Below are 23,638 nucleotides of genomic sequence, written 5' to 3' on the forward strand. Positions count from 1 at the left end.
AGAGTCATTAAGTTTTACAGGCACTATCTCCCACATGCTGCTGAAACACACTTTTGCTTCAGACTGAGCCGCTGCATGGCAAGAGCATCGCCAGCAAATGACACCTGAAATGCCAATGGCCTTTGACAAGATTAAATCCAATCTTGCATTAACTGTCACCCTTGTCCTCCCATCACTGGATGCATACCTCGTGTGCATCGCAGACACCAGTGACTGGATGGTACTGCAACAAGAAATTGCCGGCACAACACAGCTGCTGGGTTTCCTTTCTCAAAAGTTGACTGATACTCAGAAGACGTAGTCTATTTTTCTCAGTCAGGTTACCATCCATTCGGAAAGTGGGTGCAGTGAGCAACTGTTACGTGACTTATAATTTATAGAGTGCAGCATTCAGTCATCCTTTTTTAGATTTCATTACGCAAATCCAGATTTCAGCTAGCAGCTAGTCATTCTCAATGCACATTGAGAATAGAAAATAGGCACTGAGAATGTCTAGCTACTAGCCGAAATCTGGATTTGTGTAATAAATCTAAAAAAGGATGACTGATTGCTGCACTCTGTAATTTATTTGTCTATTTTGATAGATAGCTTTTGGCCATCAATGAAGTGGTCCGCTATTTCTAGGACATCATTGAAGGATGTCCTCTAACCATTTACACTGACCACATGCCTCATCCATGATGATTATGAGGTCCCATACTCCGAGGAGCGTAGGGGACGATACGGGAGACCCGCACCGCTGACTAGGCAAGGTCCTACCGGAGGTGGTTTGCCATTGCCTTCCTCTGACTGTATTTGGGATGAATGATGATGAAGACAACACCCAGTCATCTTGAGGCAGGGAAAATTCCTAACCCCGCCGGAAATCGAACCCGGGACCCCGTTCGCGGGATGCAAGAATGGTACCACAAGACCATAAGATCCATAAGCGATCAAAAACCCTTTTGTTAACACCACACTTTCAGAACTCGACCTGGTCTCGCAATTTACCACCATCGTCAGACACATCTGAGGTGCAGATAATATAGCCATGAAGTACCTGCCTCACTTGGTGGCCACATCTACTCAGCTGGACTTTGATCTATTCACTGATGCATAGGCCACAGATCCCGACCTACAAACGCTACTCACCAGACAAGGCTCTGCTACAACTACAAGAATGCACACTGCCAGGAGCCACCAGACCTGTTTCGTGTGACACCTTGTGTGAGAGGATACAACCAATCATCTGCCTTGTTCAATAAACTGTGCCGACTTTGGGGGGGGGGGGGTGCCTTTTTTTTTTTTTTTTTTGTAATTTACAGGCAACTGCTTACCACCCCCAGTCAAAGGACCTAGTGGAATGATGGCACTGAACACTCAAGGCAGAATTAATCTACCATTCACAATCACGGACCAATGCCCTGCGCTGGGTGATTCTCGGAATTAGGACTGTTTATAAAGAAGATTTGCAACTCACTTACTGAGGTCCTATGTGGTGAGCCACTCTGCCTTCCTGCAGAATTTGTCACTTAGTGTGTAGTTACACCTGACAGACCATGACCTGCCATAACTAGTGCACTGAGCATGTGATCATATACGTAACATTCGAATGCCACTGCCTACTCATCACACAAAGCCTACGATATTCGTTCACAAGAATTAATGAATGTCTCCATGTTACGCTGTGCACAGATGCCATCAAGACACCTTTGCACCCCCCACCCCCACCCCTCCCGGCCCTCCTACAGTGGCCCATACCACAATCAAGTGGGACGCCAACACATTTGACATTATCTCTGAAGACCTATGGTATCAAACAGGCTGAAGCCTGGATGAGTTTTTCACTCTGCAGCAGAGTGTATGCTGATATGAAACTTCCTGGCAGATTAAAACTGTGTGCCGGACTGCGACTCGAACTCGGGACCTTTGCCTTTCGCGGGCAAGCGCTCAACCAACTGAGCTACCCAAGCATGACTAACTCATTCTGGAAACATCCCCCAGGCTGTGGCTAAGCCATGTCTCTGCAATATCCTTTCTTTCAGGAGTGGTAGTACTGCATGGTTCGCAGGAGAGCTTCTGTAAAATTTGGAAGGTAGGAGACGAGGTACTGGCAGAAGTAAAGCTGTGAGGGCGGGGCGTGAGTCGTGCTTGGGTAGCTCAGTTGGTAGAGCACTTGCCCACAAAAGGCAAAGGTTCCGAGTTCGAGTCTCGGTCTGACACACAGTTTTAATCTGCCAGGAAGTTTCAGACTGAAGCCTGCATGGGCTTAAGCTGACTCCCTGGTGCGGAGCCCTGTGTCAACACCTCTGCAGTCACTCACTTCAAAGTACAACTGAATACAAGTGACAAGATATCTATGTCACCCTATATTATTCTCAATCATCTCCGTCACTTCCGCAAGTAGGCAGGCAGGCCCCAGTGAAGTCTCTAAGTCAAACATGCTGCACCCCTGCCCTCCATCAATACAGCAGATTTAACATCTGTCTTGACGACTGATGGAGCCCTCATTGTCACCACCCCAGTGCTCCCATTGCCGATGCCTAGGATGACACTACCTCTACCGCCACCTCACCAGCCTCTTAATCATCAAGCCAGGTACGCTGCCCCTCCTCCATCACCAATGATGAGGTCATGCCTCCCGCCACTTTGCCAGTCGTGGACCATCATACTGCATACACAGTGCCACCATTCCCCTCTCCTCAGCCTCTGGCTGCTCCTCCCACTTCGCACTCCACCCGCCAGCACATCTCACCACTTAAAGACATTTCAGCAATTAACGCATCCACACCCCACTGGTGCACACAGCTTTCTCCCACATGTTCCGCACAATGGGGGGGGGGGGGGGGAGGGGACATCTCTCCTGGGATGTAAATCTGTGGAGTCACCAGGAACAATATCACTGCCTTGAGATAGCTCAACTAATCTCTCTGGATCTGCAGTTTGCTCTGATCGATGTTTGTGAGAGCATGCTTTGTACTTTACAGGACAATATGATTCTCTGATCATTATCTGCTACAATATACTTGTTCTTAAAAGTAATAATGCTATTCATCTGCTCTTCTTTAATGGTTCCTAAGTTTTTAGTATGGGCTTAATGACTATTACATAGAGATTTTGGTCATGAGCAGATCAGATTTTCAAGTACCAGATGGGTGAGTAGACCATTGCTACAAATGGTAATGAAGTTATCAGGTCAGGGCAAAGGAGTGCACGTGACAAATTTTACACTGTTCTAATAATTGGTGTATTCTGTTATTTATGGTGTGGTAAACAATTTGACTAATGTAGAGGTTTAACAATCTTGTACAAGTAACACTTAAGATAGAGGAATGTTTAGTGGTCAAAGGCTGATCATTTCATTCAGATCAACTCAAATCTACATTTGTAATGGTGTAAGGAAGACATTTTGGTTGGCGGGCTCTTTGATAACTAGTGTGAAGTATAGTTTCCTGTGTAGAGCCCCATCTGTTGAGACCAGTGTCTTCTAATTTATGTAGGAAGAATTTAGTAAGGTGTCTCAGGTGGTGGCAACAAGCTGAAACACATGTTTGAGTGTCGCAGGGACTAGTTTTGAGTAACTATACCGAGATGCTTATAGACGAGTTCATTTATCAACAAAAATCATAAGTTTATTTTCCTACTTTTATATGTGGTCTGAAGGAAATGTTGAAACAAAGTACAGCATTATTAGTCACGCATCAGGCTATCGAGCCACACAAATTTATTATTACCATGTGGGATCTAGTTTCCTCATTTTAGTGTAGCCTACAACTGGGAGAAGTAATTTAGCTAGAAGACAATGCTTAAAGTGGTGGGCAATTGTTGCATCTTCAATAATTGGCAGGCAACCAACTATGCCAAGTTAGGAATGTGGATACACTGGAATTTAACTGCAGTGGGTTTATCAATTAAAAAAATTAATCAGTCTTATAGCACCAAAATAGATAGTTCTGATCTTTCTATTTAATAGTTTGATGTGCTCACATGATAAAAAAAACACGTTGTGGTGAAAGAAAATACAAGTACTTTATAAAGAAAGAGTGTGGAAAGAATTCTCACACTCAAAATCCAACAGATACAAACATGGTTTTTAACTAAATGAAGATGATTGAGTTAAAGAGTCCGAACTACACGGTCATCAATCTCTTGTCCTTTGTGTGTCAATCTAAGAACATCCCCAGAGAGGAAAAATAAGAAAGACAAATCCCAGTGAACTATCAATCAACCAAAAAATCCAAGAGAGAGAAGAAAGTCGGAGAGAGGAGTCAACGGGTGAAAGGGGAGAGTTGTCACACCCAGAAAGCAGCTGCATCTCTGCTCTGGATAACTGCATCAATAGCTTCATTTGGTGGGGTACTTAGGGCGACAGAGATGGTGACCAAATCCCATTCATCTTTGGGGAGAGCACATCTGAGTGCAAGCCCAGGCGAGCGATACTGTGGGAAGGTCAAAACAGTCTTAAAATAATCACTAAAACAATCAATTATTGACAAAATTATTTAACTGGATAGATAAAAAAAATCTACTCACCAAGTGGTGGCAGAACACACATACAAAACACTGTTGTAATTGGCAAGCTTTCGGAGACAGTGGCCCCTTTTTCAGGCAGAAGAGTTGAAGGCGAAGGAAGAAGGGTGAAGGAAAGGGACTGGAGAAGGCTACAAAAAGGGGTAGATTTTGGGAAAGTCACTCAGAACCATGGGCCAGGGGAGACTTACCACATGGGATGAGAAGGAAAGTGATTGTTGGGGACTGCATCAGATAAGATTTGAAAACCTCGGAGATTAAAGCTGTAAGACAGGGTAATACGCAGACAGAGATTACTGCCTGAACATCATGCATCAATTAATAAGAGTGAAAAGCCAAGTGCATTGTATGTAACAGAGGTGGGAGGGGGTGGTGAAAAATAGATGGGAAAGACAATGAAAGATGTAGAAAACTAAAACGGAGTGAAGCAAAGAGTTGTTACAGTGAAGAAATGCTGAGACTGAAGAAATTAATGTAAATTAAGCCCAGATGGGTGGCAAGAATCAAGGACATGTCACAGTGCTTGTTCTCACCTGCAGAGTTCTGAGAAACTGGTGTCTGGGGGAAGAATCCAGATGGCGCGTATGGTGAAACAGGTGCTGAGGTCACAAACATCATATTGTAGAAATTGCTCCATAACAGGATATTGCTAGTTGCCAGTATACACCCTCTACCTATGTCCGTTCATCCTAATTAATAATTTTGTGGTAGGGTGTATACTGGCAACTCTCAATATCCTGTTATGGAGCAATTTCTACAATATGATGTTTGTGACCTCAGCACCTGTTTCACCATACGCGCCATCTGGATTCTTCCCCCAGACACCAGTTTCTCAGAACTCTGCAGGTGAGAACAAGCACTGTGACATGTCCTTGGTTCTCACCACCCACCTGGGCTTAATTTGCATTAATTTCTTCAGTCTCAGCATTTTTTTCACTGAAACTACTCTTTGCTTCACTCTGTTTTAGTTTTCTATATCTTTCATTGTCTTTCCTGTCTTTTTCATCATCCCCTCCCACCTCCATTACGTACAATGCACTTAGCTTTTCACTCTTATTAACTGATGCATGATATTTAGGCAATAATCTTTGTCTGCATATTACCCTATCTTCCACCTTTAAGCTCTCAGGTTTTCAAACCTAGTGCGATGCAGTCCCTAGTCAGGCAGTCTTTCCTTCTCATACAGTACAGCAAGTCTCCCCTGGCCCGCAGTTCCGGGTGACTTTCCCGAAATCTACCTCTTTTTGTGGCCCTCTCTATTCCCTTTTCCTTCAACCTTTTTCCTTCTCCATCAACCATTCTGCCTGAAGCAGCCACTGGCTCCGATAGCTTTCCAATTACAACAGCCTCATGTGTGTGTTCTGCCACCACTTGGTGAGTAGGTTTTTAAAATAATCACTGTCACACAGGTCATCATGGACACTCCAGTGGATGGATGGGAGAAGACCTAGGCTGCAAATGGAGAGGCCAATGGCTGAATAGAAGCTGTATGCTACACAGAAGTGCATTGGAACACCAATACTAAACAGGCAAAGATTTGGCTTTTCGAGTGAGTTTTACACCTATACTGCGGCCAATGACTAGTTTCACCCCACAGAATGTCGCAGGCATTGGTATCAATCAATATTAGGGAAGGGGAAGGGGACGAGTTCACCAGATACATTGCTTTCAATACAGAGAGAGACAACATGGGACCACCAGACTCCCTGTTTTGGATGACCTTTGTTCTTAAGTTTAGACTACTGCAAAGGCATGTCTGTCCCAGATTCTGGCTTGGGGGAACACAGCCAAGCATGAGAATAAAAAGGGAAAAGCCAGCCACTCTGCAACACATTAAAACTTCCACCCTAAAAGCACTTGGTTGGAGGACACAGTGGCACAAAGGACATATGCTAAAACCTACACAGAAGTATAAAAACCACTCTCACAGATAAAACTTAAAACTAAAGCTGCTGTGGAGGCATTGTCGCCCAACACCAAAGGCAGGGTGCTGGGAAAGCTAAAAGTCTGCTGCAGAGCAGCAGAAAGTGGGCAGTCCAGCAAGAGGTGGACGACTCATTTGGGAGGCACAGCAACACTGAGGTGGGTCCTTGTGACAGCAGGTAACCATGCATTAGCCACGTATGGCCAATGCAGAACCGGTAGAGGGCAACTGATTCCCTGCGAGAGGCCTGCACGGAAGACTTCCACACATTCATAGTCTACTTAATCACACACAGTTTGTTGTGCATGCTGTTATAACATTCCGTCTACCAAAGCCGGAAAACCCTGTGGTGTAAAACATAACGTAGGTCAGCTTCGCAGATGCCTCTCACCAGAAGTGGTTTCCGCGTTGGCTGTTTGGCCAGCCTGTCGGCAAGTTTGTTGCTGGGGATTCCGACGTGTCCTGGGGTCCAACAAACACCACGGAATGGCGGGACTGTTCCAGGGCATAGATGGATTCCTAAATGGACACTACCAGATGGTGGAGAGGGCAGCACTGGTCGATAGGTTGTAGGCTGTTCGATGAGTCAGTACACAAGACAAATGATGCCAGGGCATGAGCAGATGTACTCAAGAGCACAAGATATGGCCGCCAGCTCTGCAGTGAAAACACTGCAGCCAATTGGCAAGGAGTGCCACTCAATATGTCCTCCATGAACATATGTGAAGACTACGTGACCATCAGCCACTGAGCCTTCGGTGTACACCGCTTCAGAGCCCTGGAACAAGTCAAGAATCAAGAGGAAGTGACAGCGGAGAACGGCGGGGTTAATGGAGTCCTTAGGCCCATGGAAAAGGTCCAGACGAAGCAGTAGCCAAGGCGTACACCATGGAGGCGTATGTGAAAGGACTGCAAGTAGAGATGGTAAAGGGAAGGACTCCAGTTCGGAGCTAAGGGACCGCAAGTGAACTGCAATCATTAGCCCTGATCTAGGCCGCCAATGTGGGAGACGGACTGCCGAGGGCAGAAAAAGGAGACTGTAATTCGGATGCTCAGGGGAACTTTGAATGTGTGCTGCGTAACTGGTGAGCAGTTGTGCACCTTTGATCTGCAGTGAAGGGACGCCAGCCTCCACCAGTACGCCGGTCACCGGACTCTTCCTAAAAACTCCTGTCCCCACAGTGGTGCACAGGGTCGAGTAAATACAATGCTGAAGGCACTGCCAAACCATAAGCCACACTCCAATAGTCAATTCGGGATTGGACAAGGGCTCTGTAGAGCTGCAGCAGCTTACAGTGATCTGCACCCCAATTGGTGTTGCTCAGGCAACGGAGGGCATTGAGGCGCTGCCAGCACTTCTGCTTAAGCTGACAAAGATGAGGGAGCCAAGTCAATGGAGCATCAAAACCAGTCATAGGAATTGATATGTCTCCACTACAGTGAGTGGATCGTCATTAAGGTAAAGTATGGGTACCGGATGAATGGTACAATGCCGACAGAAGTGGTTGACACACGACTTTGCGGCTGAAAACTGGAAGCCGTGGCCTAGAGCCCATGACTGCGCCTTGTGGATGGCTCCCTGGAGGCGCTGCTCAGCAACAACAGCACTGGAGTAGCAGTACAAAATGCAGAAGTTGTCTGCATACAGAGAAGTTGAGACCGAGGGCCCAACAGCTGCTGCTTGACCATTAATGGCCACTAAAAATAGAGAGACACTGAATACAGAGCCCTGCGGGACTCCATTCTCCTGGATATTGATGGAACTATGGGAGTCACCAACTGGACATGAAAGTATGGAGCGACAGGAAGTTTTGGATAAAAATCAGGAGTGGTCCCTGCAGACCCCACTTATATAATGTGGCAATGATATGATGTCGCCAAGTCGTGTCGTATGCTTTACCTAAAGACCGCAATCAATTGTTGCCATCTGGAAAAGGCTAATCGGATGGCAGACTCGATGGACACACGATTGTCAGTGGTAGAGCAACCCTGATGGAAGCCGCCCTGACATGGAGCCAGCAAGCCACGTGATTCCAGGACCCAACTGAACCACCGACATACCATACGTTCCAGCAGCCTACAAAGAATGTTGGTGAGGCTGATGGGCTGATAGCTATCCTCATCAAGCGGGTTTTTACCAGGTTTGAGCACCGGAATGATGGTGCTCTCCCGCCATAGCGATGGAAAGGCGCCATCACACTAGAGCTGGTTGAAGATGACGAGGAGATGCCGCCTGTAGTAAGATGAGAGATGTTTAATCATCTGGCTGTGGATGCGGTCACGACCAGGAGCTGTGTCAGGGCAATGTGCAAGGGCACTGAGGAGCTCCCACTCTGTAAATGGGGCATTACAGGATTCACTGCAGCATGTAGTGAATGCGAGGACGTTCCCTTCCAGCCGCTGTTTGAGTGTGTGAAAGGCTGGGGGTAATTCTCCGACACAGAGGCTTGAGCAAAGTGCTCAGCAATCATGTTTGCGTCAGTACATAGCTCGCTATTTATGGTTAAGACTGGGGACAGTTGTTGGCACCTGGTACCTGAAAACACCTTTGATCTTTGCCCAGACTTGGGAAGGTGATGTGTGGCACCCAATGGTGGAGACATATCTCTCCCAACACTCTTTCTTCCACTATCTGATAAGGTAGCAAACATGGGCACGAAGCCATTAAAAGGCTATGAGGTGCTCCAGGGAAGGGTGCCGCTTATGCTGCTGTCGCCGACGCTCCTTAATTGCATCAGCTACTTCCGGCAACCACCAAGGGACTGCCTTACGCCTCGGACATCCTAAAGAGTGAGGGATTGCGTTTTCTGCCACAGAAACAATTGTGCTAGACACCTGCTCAACCATCACATCGACATTACTGTGTGAGGAAGATTCAGCGGTGACAGCAAAGGTGAAAGTTCCCCAGTCCGCCTGCCCATCTGGGCAGGCGCCCGTGTGCCTGACACTGGGGCAGTGACAGGAAGATGAGGAAGTGGTCACTACCACATAGGTTGTCTTGTTCTCTCCAGTGGATAGATGGAAGAAGTCCTGGGCTGCAAGTTAATACGAGGGCTATCCACAAAGTACATTACGTTTTCGTTTGTGTCTGTTAGGGGCGGGGCTAGCGCTGCCATCTTGGTGTCATGGCATTCTGCCGCTCAGTCGGCATCCTGCCATGCTAGTGAGAGGTTCGTGCTGTACTCTGTTGAGTTACTGTGACAGTTTGAAATGTCAGCATTAATTGAAAATGCCGCGAAGTGTGACGTGCATGCTGTAATAAGGTTTCTGACTGCAAAAAACTGTACACCGATAGAAATCTATTGGCAGCTTTGTGAAGTGTATGGGGACAACATAATCACTGAAGGTGGAGTGCGTCAATGGGTCATAAAATTTAAAAATGGCCGAACTAACGTTTACGACAAAGAGCGAAGTGGAAGACCCAACATAGTGACTGCCGAACTTGTCGAAAAAGTCGATGCCGCGGTCTGTGAAGCCATAATTTCACAATAACGGAACTCTCTATGATTTTTCCACAAATTTCACGAAGTTTGTTGCACGAAATCATTACCGAAAAGCTTGGTTACCACAAGTTTTGTGCGAGATGGATACCAAAAATCTTGACAGAGATTCACAAAAATCAGCGAATGGCTGCAGCGTTAATGTTTTAGGACACTTACGAGAAAGATGGCGACTCATTACTCGATTGCATCGTTACTGGTGACAAAACATGGGTTAAGCATGTGAACTGCGAGACAAAATTGCAGTCAATGTAGTGGGGGCACACAAATTCCCCCCAAAAACCCAAGAAATGCATGCAGACAATGTCGTCAAGGAAGGTGATGGCGACTGTCTTTTGGGGCAGAAAAGGTGTGATTTTTGTGGATTTCCTGGAAAGAGGCACTACAATAAACTCTCAAAGGTATTGCCAAACTCTGCACAACCTCAGAAGAGCAATATAAAACAAGCGCAGGGGAAAGTTGGGCTCAAAGATCTTGCTGATTCAAGACAACGGCCCACACGGCAAATGCCACTCGTGAAGTTCTCGAATCTTTTAAGTGGGAGTTGTTTCCTCATCCGACGTACAGTCCCGACCTGGCACCGAGCGACTTCCACTTATTTCCAGCAATGAAGAAGTGGTTGGCTATGCAGCATTTTGATGACGACGCACAGCTTCAAGAAGAGGTAACCACGTTGTTGAAGGCGCAGGCTGCTGAATTTTACGATGAAGGAATTTCCAAGCTCGTCCATCGCTACGATAAGTGCCTTAATTTAAATGGCAACTATGTAGAAGAGTAGTATTTAAGTGTAGCTTTCATCTGTATATAATAAAAAAATTTCCAATACTTTATTTATTTTTAATTCCAAAACTTAATGTACTTTGTGGATAGCCCTCTTACATCAATGCAAAGATATACACTGCAGACAGTTATTTCCTCCATCATCCTTATTCTGACAGCCACAGCTTCAAGAAGGGTTTGAAACGGCACATGTTCACTACAAATCGAATTTAGGACACAAATGCAAACTCCACCTGACACTCGATTATAGTCGTTATGGTTCCTGTAATATCCCTTATAGCCACGGAGGCCAGGGGTCTGCGTTGCTGGGAGCCAGGTTTCCCAGAGGGCAATGCAGATAGCAGGCGTAAAGCTTAACAGTTGCTGTAGCTCAGCCAGGTGGTGGAAAAAACCGCCGCAATTCCATTGGAGGATGACGTCATCGTGAGACTAGGAAGGCATGGAACATTCAATGAGGCAGTTTACGCCTCAGGGTCACCTGCTACCACTGATTTATTGCCTAAGCAGTCTGTATCCATTGTGTTTAAGGGTCTGGCAAGATCTAGGTCCTCAGCGGATGCCAAAATCTCCACCCCATCCTCAGCCGCAGAGCTTGTAGATAGTGGTGGCGTGGGAGCCACTGTAATTTACTTGGTCTTAGGGGTTTTATTTTTGGATTTCTCTCACTGCTCTTTGGGTTTCCCTGGCTGGGAGGACTTCACTGACTCAGTCTCTGGGACTGAGGATAAGTGTGAAGCCCTACGACCAGCTTCTTTTGAGCTCTTTAGCCACTGGTGGGTGTCTTCTTTCCCACTAGCAGAAACCTGGGAAGGGAGTGACCCAAGGGACCCCTTCCTAGAGAGAGAAGCCAAAGAAGACTTACGCTTCTCCAGCTTAGAAGTGGGGACAGGCATCCCGATAGTTGGGGGGGGGGGGGGGGGGGGGGGTGAGGTGGGGGCTGTTGCTCCAGACCAGGGGCCATGCCCACGGGCGCCACCCAGCCACAGCAAAGGCCACCTGGCAGGATGGCCATTGCCGGGACTCCCGATGCCCCAGGGGGATGGGCATCTACCCCTTGGCATACGTGGGGAGTTAACAGTGCAGGCATCAGCAGAGTGATCCCCGTGTGGTCAGGCAGGGTACATGGTGGCCCCACCACAATGGACTGGCTACTGTGCTGGGTATCAGGTGCAAAGAAGTCCATGGTCATCGCTGATGCAGAAATTGACACTGCATAGTGCACGGTGGAAAATGCACCCAAGAAGGTGTCTTCACCCAAGAGATGGAGAATGGGCAGGACTGCAATGCGATGATGAGAAAGAAGACTAAAGATCTCAATTTACAATAGACACGATGCACCTTTTAAGGCACCCTTCCCCAAATGGCTCGCTCTTCAGGAAAATTTTGAGGAATGGAGGTCAAACCCTACAGGGCACCATCACATAAAGGCCGAAACGTGTGAAACTCCTTTTAGTCACCTCGTAAGACAGGCAGGAATACCTCGGGCCTATTCTAACCCTCAGACCAGCAGGGGGGAACACATTTAGATGAATGGCCCCAAGAGCCAGATGTAGAAGACAGAGGGCAATGGCACTGTCACTAAAGATGACAATGTCATCGCCAAGCGTATAGGATGGAAGCAATCCTACTTCTTCTTGGCTGCTTCCTATGTGAGGCAATCAAGGGTCTTTTATTCCTTTATTTTCTTTTTGCATTTCAAAGTAGTGCTGCAGTCCAGTGAACAGGGGGAATGGTGCTCCCTTAGCTGACTGGTGGGAGATAAGGTGTCAGCACAAAGAGTGAGTTTGCACATGTGAACTGATGGCCACACCATCTCTACAGATGGGGCTGGCACTAATGTGAAGACACTTGCCCAAACTGCAAGATTTGTAGCACTGCATGGGAGGAAGAATATACAGCTTATCACACTGATACATCACCACCTTGACCTCCTTAGGCAAGAAGTCTACTTCAAAGGCAAAGATGAATATCCCTAACATGCACTCTTGTTTTTTGGTCCCCACAGGACACGGATTAAATACATACATCATCCCACCAAATTAGCACACAACTGATCTTCAGTTTGTAGAAAGACATCATGGTGCAAGATGGTTCTCTGTGCCATATTCAGATTTATGGAGGAGGTGGGGGGGGGGGGGTCTATAGAGAGAGGAATATCTGACTTCCCTCAAACCTGTCCAAGGGTTTTCAATGAAGCTTAATGCAACAGTTATTACATACCTGTGATACATCTAGCTCCACAAGTTTTGGTAAATTCTGTGCTATGTAGCGCAGAGCCATATCCGAGATGTCGCATCCTGCTAAGCGGAGCGTATGCAGGCCTTTCAGTCGTGAAGGAGACCCTACCAGACCTGGTCGCATGTCAGGTGGTGGGCTCAGCAGTTCTCGCAAGGATACATCATTGAATCCTGAAACAAAACTGTTAAAGGGCCAGTATTACTGTCAGAATCAATACTGTCAGTGAAGTTCTTCATGGAATACAAACAATGAAAGTAGTAAAGGAAGCAACTCTGTTTACAGCTGAGGCACTGAGTTGACAAAAGGCACATAGAAATGTAAATGTTGCTTAGCTTTCCAGCAACATGTTTCAGACCTAATTACAGAGTACACCTACATGATTACATTGTTTCAGATGACTAGGCCTACACTGTACTGGAAATGCAGCTCGTCTGGGATGATGGTGCTTGAAAGTAGTGGAGTAGATTAGCAGAGAAATGGGGGGGGGGGCATGGAGGGGGGAGATGTTAGACGTAATGGTGGCTGAGAGCTGGGAGACAGCTTTAGCAAGCACACATGCTAGCAACATGGCAGCAGTGAGCTCACTCTTGTGCAAGGATCGGGAGCTGCATGTTGCTATATACTCTTAGAGCCATACCCTTCCCTCCCCATCTAATACAAGCACCCTCAATCCGGTCAAGGCTAGGCTAGCTGCAACACAAAATGTAACTGTAGGTGTATTCAATTGTATTCTTATGTACCTCTTTCAACTGTTCAATGCCTCATTCATAGAGAAGTGTTCCTTTACTACTACTTTCACCATTTTCAGGACATATTCAGGTAAATGGAAGAATATTACTAGAACCAAAAATTACTCCATATATCTGTACATAAACAATACCAATATTACAACAACAGTTATCTGCATGCAACACTACTTGCTAGCAACATATTAGAATACTGAGTTCCTTGACACACACACACACACACACACACACACACACACACACACACACACACACACACCTCTCTCTCTCTCTCTCTCTCTCTCTCTCAGATCTATCTATCTATCTATCTGTCTGTCAGATCTATCTATCTGTCAGATCTATCTATCTATCTATCTATCTGTCAGATCTATCTATCTATCTATCTATCTGTCAGATCTATCTATCTATCTATCTATCTGTCAGATCTATCTATCTATCTATCTATCTGTCAGATCTATCTATCTATCTATCTATCTGTCAGATCTATCTATCTATCTATCTATCTGTCAGATCTATCTATCTATCTATCTATCTGTCAGATCTATCTATCTATCTATCTATCTATCTATCTATCAATCTATCTATCAGATCTATCTATCTATCTATCTATCTATCTATCTATCTGTCAGATCTATCTATCTATCTGTCAGATCTATCTATCTATCTATCTGTCAGATCTATCTATCTATCTATCTGTCAGATCTATCTATCTATCTATCTATCTATCTATCTGTCAGATCTATCTATCTATCTATCTGTCAGATCTATCTATCTATCTATCTGTCAGATCTATCCATCTATCTATCTGTCAGATCTATCTATCTATCTATCTATCTGTCAGATCTATCTATCTATCTATCTATCTGTCAGATCTATCTATCTATCTATCTATCTGTCAGATCTATCTATCTATCTATCTATCTGTCAGATCTATCTATCTATCTGTCAGATCTATCTATCTATCTGTCAGATCTATCTATCTATCTGTCAGATCTATCTATCTATCTGTCAGATCTATCTATCTGTGTAGAACAAAAGGCTAACTTGAAATAGGGATAAATATTTCAAGGCTTTCCAATACCATTAAGGATGAAAACAGATGTACCCCTCTATGTTGCTTATATATAAAAACAAAGATTCTGTAACTTACCAAATGAAAGCGTTGGTACGTTGATAAAAACAATAACAAACACAAACACACACACAAATTTCGAGCTTTCCAACCCATGGTTGCTTCATTAGGAAAGAGGGTAGCAGAGGGAAAGGCGAAATGATGTGTCACTTAGAGGAAGCCTTCTTGGTTACCCAGGCCTGCAAACCCAAAGTTTGGTACAGATTTATTGATGACATCTTCATGATCTGGACTCACAGTGAAGAAGAACTCCAGAATTTCCTCTCCAACCTCAACTCCTTTGGTTCCATCAGATTCACCTGGTCCTACTCCAAATCCCATGCCACTTTCCTTGACGTTGACCTCCACCTGTCCAATGGCCAGCTTCACACGTTCGTCCACATCAAACCCACCAACAAGCAACAGTACCTCCATTATGACAGCTGCCACCCATTCCACATCAAACGATCCCTTCCCTACAGCCTAGGTCTTCATGGCAAACGAATCTGCTCCAGTCCGGAATCCCTTAACCATTACACCAACAGCCTGACAACAGCTTTCGCATCCCGCAACTACCCTCCCGACCTGGTACGGAAGCAAATAACCAGAGTCACTTCCTCATCCTCTCAAACCCAGAAACTCCCACAAAAGTGCCCCCACTTGTGACAGGATACTTTCCGGGACTGGATAAGACTGAATGTGGCTCTCCAGCAGGGATACGACTTCCTCAAATCCTGCCCTGAAATGAGATCCATCCTTCATGAAATCCTCCCCACTCCACCAAGAGTGTCTTTCCACCGTCCACCAACCTTTGTAACCTCTTAGTTCATCCCTATGAAATCCCCAAACCTTCTTCCCTACCCTCTGGCTCCTACCCTTGTAACTGCCCCCAGTGTAAAACCTGTCCCATGCACCCTCCCACCACCACCACCACCACCACCACCACCACCACCACCTACTCCAGTCCTGTAACCTGGAAGGTGTACACGATCAAAGGCAGAGCCACGTGTGAAAGCAGCCACGTGATTTACCAACTGACCTGCCTACACTGTGACGCATTCTATGTGGGAATGACCAGCAACAAACTGTCCATTCGCATGAATGGACACAGGCAGACAGTGTTTGTTGGTAATGAGAATCACCCTGTGGCTAAACATGCCTTGTTGCACGGCCAGCAAATGTTGGCAGAGTGTTACTCCGTCCGGGTTATCTGGATACTTCCCACTAACACCAACCTGTCAGAACTCCGGAGACGGGAACTTGCTCTTCAGTATATCCTCTCTTCCCATTACCCACCAGGCGTCAACCTCTGCTAATTTCAAGTTGCTGCCACTCATACTTCACCTGTTATTCAACAACATCTTTGCCTCTGTACTTCTGCCTCGACTGACATCTCTGCCCAAACTCTTTGCCTTTACAAATAAGATTACTTTTGCTGGTGACTGATAATGATATTTCAATCATTATATAGAAGTTGAAGATGATCAAAGAAGTAGACTAAGATCTATAATCTGACTACGCTGCAGTAGGAGAACAATCAGCAGGCCGACATGAAGAGGAACAACTACATGTAAGGAATAATACCAGTATCTAGCCCGTCAGCAGATGGAAACTATTTGTGCACGAGTGTGACCTTGGCCCTGGGAGCAAAAAGATACCTCCATTCTGTTATTGTCATCCTAAACAATTACTGAAGAAATTATCAATTACATTGTTGAAGCAAAAAATATGGTGCAGAGTATCAATGAGAATGTTAGAAGCCATGAAATTGGGTCATGTGGAATGGGTTGCTAATATACCATGACTACTAAGGGAAAACAATGAAAACGACTCAGGTCATCAAAGTTGGGGAAAAAAAAAGAAAGAAACAAATTGGTATGGTGATAAGAAAATCAATGACTATACCAATGAAGATTTTGAAAAACAGTCCAGAAAGAAGCAGAGTAGTAGGTTTAAGGGGGACTTGCACAAAAGGCGACAGGTGAAACAGAAGGGTAAAGTTCAAAATTTGAAAAGCTGAATAATTTGTAAGCTCCCACCTGACAGACAGAAGGGGGAGATTAATAGTCCCTCAAAACCAACTCGCAACTATGTTCATCTTTTGCTTTCCTAGTTTCCTGAAGTTTTGAATATTCTGAATCAAAAGCAAGTAAAGTGCACTTGGCATGCACAAAATTAAATGTGTTAACAAAATATACAAGCAGAGAAGATGGTGCAGTAGTAAGATGCAGGATTGGTACAAGGATAAGAAGCTTTCTGAAAGACTTGCATTCCTTACTCTAAATGATATGAGAATGTTAACACAGTTCCTTAACTGTTGAATGTAATCAAGACCACACAGAAGAAAAGGAAAATATATGGACTGTAACATCAAAGAGGTGCCAGACTAAACATTATGAAGTCTGGCTAATGAATGGAGATCGATTTACAAAGCATCATCATGGTGTTTTTATTCGTTTAGGCCTGCAAGCTTGTCCTGGTCCATCAGGGCCTTTGTTTTTCCAATGTATTTTGTGTATCAGTCAGTATTCGATTGTTTGTTTTGGCAGATGCCCTTTGCCCCTTCAAAGGGTATGGCTGGGCCAGCTTTGTCTATTCTGATTTTTTTCAAGTATTGAGAAGATCTTTAGCTCTCTTCTGAGGACTATTCTGGATGTGAGCCAGCCTATTATGACCTCATGAGTCCTCAGAAATTTCTTGCTGGGAGTTTAATCTGGCTCCAATCATTAGTCATTGGGCTCCATGCTTTGCTCTTGTGTGGGAAGACCAATATCCCTAACTTCTGTTTGCTGAATAATCCTTTAACACAATCTCAGTTAGAATATAATAAACTTTATTGAGGCTAAGTGGCTTATGTCTATGAATGAGCATGGTTTTAGAAAGCATTGTCCATGTGATATGGAGCTTGCCCTTTTCTCATGGGATATACTGAGAACTCTGGATGAAGGGCAACAGGCAGTTCCGTATTTCTAGATTTCTGGAAAGCATTTCACACATTTCCTCATTGTAGGCTGTTAATGAAGGTATGAGCATATGGAATAAGTTCACAGATATGCGAGTGGCTCTAAGACTTCTTAAGTAATAGAACCCAGTATGTTCTCCTCTACTTCGAGTGTTCATTAGAGACATAACAACTGGAGTGCCCCCAGGGAAGTGCAATAGGACCATTGCTATTTTCCATATACATAAATGATTTTGCAGACAGGATGTTTGTTTTGCTTTAGGGTGAAAAACCTAGGGTCATATGCACCTTTACTGTAGAACATGAAGACAAACAGAAGTTAAAAACGACTACACATTATTCCCAATCAGTGGAAGAGAAGACAGCTAAAAAACAGAGACACGAAAAAAGGTCTATAAAATATGCCATAGAGAAATGGAGGTCATGAACTAAAAATTAAATGGCCTTCACCATATTGCTACAACAGACGAAAAGTAAAACACAGTTGACAGCATGCACACTGTTTGATAAAACGACTGATAACCCAGACAGCAAACACAAACGAGAATGTAAGCTGTTAAAAAATGGGCATTCCATCAGGAAATGGTAGACCGTCAAAGGTTGAGCACAATGAGTACAAAGTGGTGGGGGAGCATCACTTAACAAATGGCATTGGCTAAAAAGACAGTGCCCAATACGCAACCTAGCTAAAATGATCTCACAGTGAGAGGGCCGAGAGGTGGTCTGTCAAGCTGGTGAGATAGGCTTAGTTACCCAGAGCTTGTTCTCTTGATGGGAGGACCAGTGGTGATGCTAAAGTGATGCCACCTACTGACAGACTGCAACACATACCATCCGAGGGAATGGAAGCACTAGCGGGCTGAAGTACAATGACTGCAGCCATGGCAGCAGTGTCAGTGGCCTTGCTTCCTGTCAGACTGGCATGACCAGGAACACCCAAACATCACAGTGGCTCCATCAAGAGGGAGCAAGTGACAGCTTTCCTGGACCTGTTGCACTAATGGATAGACAGTGTACAGCACACAGAGATTTTGAAGGGCACAGAGTGTGTAAGCAGATGAAGCAATTGAAAAGCCTGCATCACCAGATGTACTGTATGGCCTGATACAGGGTGAAGAGCTCTGCTGTAAATACTGAGCAGTGTTCTGGGACCCAAAACCGAAAAACATCTGCACCAACGAAGGCATACCCGATACCATGGTCAGTCCAAGAGCCATCAGTGTACACAAAGGTACTTTCAAGAAGTTGTGTGCGAAGGTTGTGAAACTGAAGGCAACAGAGTGAGGTTAAAGTAGTGTTCTTAGGAAGCGAATTAAGGCCAGGACGAACACCCCACCAGCAAAGGTTCAGGTAGCATGAAGTTAAGGTGCCGGAGCAAGAGCCGAAAGCAAACTACAGGAGTTAACAGAGAAGATGGATGCACCCCATACTGGCAATCAAAGGAATCATCTTAGGAGGCATAGGATGGGTGGCCAAACATGGCAGACAAACAACATACATATCTCCTGAGTAGAAAGTCAGGGTGGTAGGACAACGGTAGTTCAGCAGCTTGTGCATGCAGACTCTCAACCAGGCTAGTGTAAAAGGTGCCAGTGGCCAAACCGATGCCACAATGGTTGATAGTATCGAGACAGCATAAGACGGACAGATGTGTAGATGCACATCGGGTTTCAAACAGACAGGGGATTGGTACAAATGGAGGAGGGTGGTTCATCTGCTCCCCACAAAGTGCCACTGAGGAGATGTAAAACACTGAGGGACCACGTACAGCAGCTGCCAGGTAAAACAAATGGGAAGACCAAGAAATTTTCCTATTGAGCACGAGCCCCAGCAATTTCATAGTTTCAATGAACAGAAGAGCAATCGGCCCATGATGTAAAGATGGTGTAAGAAATCAATTGTGCCGCCAGAAAATCATATAAACAGTTTTGTCAGTGGAAAAACAGAAGCCATTGTCAATGCTCTATGAGTAAAGATGATGGAGACATCACTGAAGATGCCGCTCAATGAGAAGTCTGGAGAACTGCAATAGAGGGCAAAATCATCAAAGAAAAGGGAGCCAGAGATGTCCGGCTTGAGACACACCATGATAGGGTTAATGGCGATAGCAAGGAGGAAGGTGCTCAGAACGGAACCCTGAGGCACACCATTTTCCTGGTGAAAGGTGTCAATGGCAGAACCCACATGAACCTCGAAAATTCTGCCTTTTAAAAGTTCTTGAAGAAAACACAGTAGGTGTCCACGGAAGCCCCATGTATAGAGTACGGAGGATACCACTCCTCCAGCAGGTGGTGTAGACTTTCTCCAAGTTGAAAAACACAGCCACAGTCTGTGACTTCCATAGAAAACCATTCGTGACATGGATGAATAGTGAAAAGATGGTCAACTGCAGAATGGCACACTCAAAATTGCGAGATTCGAGCCTCAGACCAGCCAGGCATGAATCATATGTTCCATCACCTTGCAAACACAGCTGGTGAGAGAAATGGGGTGGTAGCTAGAAGGAAGGTGTTTGTCCTTACCGAGTTCAGGTATGGATATGACAGTGGCTTCATGCCAGCATCTGGGAAACGTGCCCTCTGCCCAGTTGCGGTTTTACATATGAGGGAGAAAGTGCTTGCCCACAAGAGAAAGGTGCTGCAACATCTGAATATGAATATCGTCTGGCCCTGGGGTGGAGAATCAGGATGAAGTGAGAGCGTGATCTAGCTCCCTTGTAGAAAAGGTGGTATTGTAGCAATCACAATTCTGAGAAGAGAAGGGTATCATTTACAATAGAGGAAGGCAGGGTGATAGTGGGAGGAGCTTGAAATCTCCACAAAATGGCAGCCCAAGGTGTTGGAGATAGCAATAGGGTGCACGATGACATCGTCTGCTACTGTCAGGCTGGAAATTGGGGAATGGATCTTGGTCCCAGAGAGCCATCAGAGGTTGGCCCACATGACAGATGAGGGGCTGGAACTGTTAAAGAACTATAGAATGAAATCCAGCTAGCTTTTTTGCTATCCTGAATAATGCGACGACACTGAGCATGCAACTGTTTATATTGAATGCAGTTTGACATCACAGGATGACAGTTAAAAACACAGAGAGCACGTCTCTGCATGTGAATGGCATGGGACTGGGACATGGCGTGGTAAAGAGGAAGTGCAACAAATGGAACGTTCTTCAGAGGTAAGGATAACACTTTTAAGATATTCTACCTGGTAATCACAACTGGGGAAATGTTGTTCATCAAAGGTCATCATGAAGGGGTAAAGCCTCCAGTCGGCCTTAATAAGCCACCATTTGGGTGTGCTTGTAGGTGCGGTAGGAGTCAACAAACAGATAGTACATGGTAAATGGTTGCTTGAGTATGTGTCAGAGAGAATGGACCACTTGAGATGAGAGGCAAACTGGGCAGTGCAGAAGGATAAGGCCAAATGGCAATAGGTGTGCGTGAAGTCTGAAAGGAATGTGGGTGCTCCTGTGTTAAGGCAGAAGAGGTTAAGTTGACTGAGAAGGTCAGCCAAGAGGGCACCTCTCTGACAGGTTCTGGGAGAATCCCAAAGGGAATGGTATGCATTAAAGTCACCAAGCACCAGAAAGGGGTGACGTAGCTGCCCAATAAGCTGGATGAAGTCTGCCCTGGTGACAATGAATGATGGAGGGATGTAACTGGTACAAAGGGAAAAAGGTCAAGTGAGGAACGAAAAGGTGAACTGGCAAGTAGTCAGGGACACGTGTTTACTATGAACATCAACCCGTATGAGCACCAGGACTCCCTCATGAGGTAGAACACCAACTTCTGGGGAGGAAGGTCAAAACGAACTGGGAAGAAATGCAAAAGCTCATAGTGGTTGTGAGGATGCAATTTTATTTACTGAAGGCAGAGAACAAGTGACACTGCGGTTCTAAGAGCTGCTGTAAAACCTCTGTGGGATTGTTCCATTGGAGGAGAGTCATGACGAAAAAATGAAGGAATCTCACCTTGGCAGCTGTTGAGTACCAGCCTTCGAAGACTTGCTGCTACAGGGCACAGAGGCAGGAGGATCCTGCTCCATGAGGTCTACAGAAGTGGCATGGCATTGGTCCTCTGTCAGCCTGTGGAGTCCAGGGCAGAGAAACAGTTGGTGGTACAGACTGGTGACATGGAGATTGGCCGGGCGAGGATATCACGTGGTGACACCCTCAAAGAGGATCTTCGAGTCAGTAAAGGAGAAGGCCCTTTGCCTTTGTTTGACTTCTTGGAGCCTTTCCGGCTGGCAGAGGAAGATTCTGATGTTGGTTGGCTGGAAGGATGTAGAAAGGCTTCACAGGAGTATTCCTTCCGTCTTTTCTGGCATGCCAGTTATGTAGCTGGTCGCTTTTCCCTGTGAGGCGAAAATTTGGTGGCATGTTGCACAGCTGGAGGAGGAGACTGGGATGCTACCATGACACTGGGTGATTTCACAACCGCACTGCTAAATTTGAGGATGCCTGGACAGCCCGCTCATCAAGATACATGGAACAATCATGGGAGGAGGCAGCACGGTCGCCATTGCAGTCAATGCAGTGGGGAGAAGGAAGCAGACAATTGCCCTTGTGAGCATCCCTACCACAGGTTACACATTTGGCGGAGTGTCTACAGGGCACTATTGTGGTTGTAATGATGGCACTGGTAGCAGCGCATCAGGTTCGGAATATACAGTCTGACTGTAATAGCTTCATAACCTGCTTTGACCTTTGATGGAAGGAACCACTATGAAATGTGAGAAAGAGTGCATGTGGGCACTAAGGAGCCATCTAATTTCTTCATTACCTGGTGGACTGCAATAACACCCTGATCAGAGAGGTATGTTTGGATTCCTGCCTCAGTCAGACCATCTAACAGGCTAGTGTAAATAACACGATGGGAAGAATTCAGCATTCGATGGGCCTCAACATGAGCAGGATAGCCACAGAGGAGTGAAGCTGCAAGTAGATGTGCTTGAGAATCAGAAATAGTCTCTAAAAGTAAAGTGCCATTGCATAAATAAGAGCTGGATTTCACAGGGTCAGCAATTGCATCAACACCTTTCTGGATAATAAGCAGATTCACCGTAGAAAAGGACTGACCATCTTCAGCATGTGAAACCACAAGGAACCGTGGTGCAGCTGGGAGGGTTTTTGGATTGCTAGCCTCATTCTGTTTATGTCTCAGTCATTGACTGAAGATGAGTGGCTCATTGTGAGAAAATCCCCATGATTGCCAGCATCTCCAATGGTGCACTCCTTCCAACTGGGGGCCCCCTTCAGAAGGGGCACTCCTGCCTTAGATGATTCTTTACACATCATGTCACGCCTCCTGAACACCTGACAGGGACCAGTCAGCAATTTGGGAAGGTAGGAGCTCAGGTAATCACCACTCCCCGGGCCTGGCCTGTACCAGGAAGTATGTGCGAACCCTACCTGTCGACCTGGGGCTGGGAATTTCATATTACCCAGTCACCTGTTACGTGTCAGATGCATGGACCGGCCTTCAGAAGTGCACGGGAGGAAGAAGAAAGAGGAACTTCAAACACCGATGTGGAGGAAGAGGGGGGGGGGGGGGGGGGGGAACACAACAACAACAACAACAGTGGAGAGTACTCTGATATTGACTGCCAAAAATGCAGAATACATTTCCAAAAACAGTCCAGATATGTTACCCAAGGGAGGGGAAAAAAAACAGCAAGAGGATAGACACACAGCATGGAAGGGAAAAATGCTGCAGAGGCTGGGGTCCCATGGTAGCCAAGCATAAACCTGCCAAAGAGTGGCAAGCCCCAGGGGTGGGGGGGGGGGGGGGGGGGTAGAGGAGGGGGAGAGGGTGTAAGTTAATGCAGACAGGTAGGAAGAATAAACCTGTAATGTTCTGATACAGTATTA

At 45.7% G+C, this 23,638-nt stretch overlaps 1 protein-coding gene across 1 annotated transcript in view; it reads right to left on the minus strand.

The window, feature by feature from the left end:
- Nucleotides 1-2,248: 2,248 nt before the first annotated feature.
- Nucleotides 2,249-23,638, minus strand: part of LOC124712098 (jmjC domain-containing histone demethylation protein 1-like) — a 50,171-nt gene continuing 28,781 nt past the window's right edge. Inside the window, exons 4-5 of the mRNA XM_047242396.1 lie at nucleotides 12,934-13,132; nucleotides 2,249-2,314 (exon numbers count right to left, since the gene is read on the minus strand). Coding sequence (XP_047098352.1) covers nucleotides 2,249-2,314; nucleotides 12,934-13,132 — 265 coding nt within the window. The remainder of the gene's footprint in view (nucleotides 2,315-12,933; nucleotides 13,133-23,638) is intronic.

The sequence above is a fragment of the Schistocerca piceifrons genome, chromosome 8, assembly GCF_021461385.2.
Source record: "Schistocerca piceifrons isolate TAMUIC-IGC-003096 chromosome 8, iqSchPice1.1, whole genome shotgun sequence".
NCBI lineage: Eukaryota > Metazoa > Arthropoda > Insecta > Orthoptera > Acrididae > Schistocerca > Schistocerca piceifrons.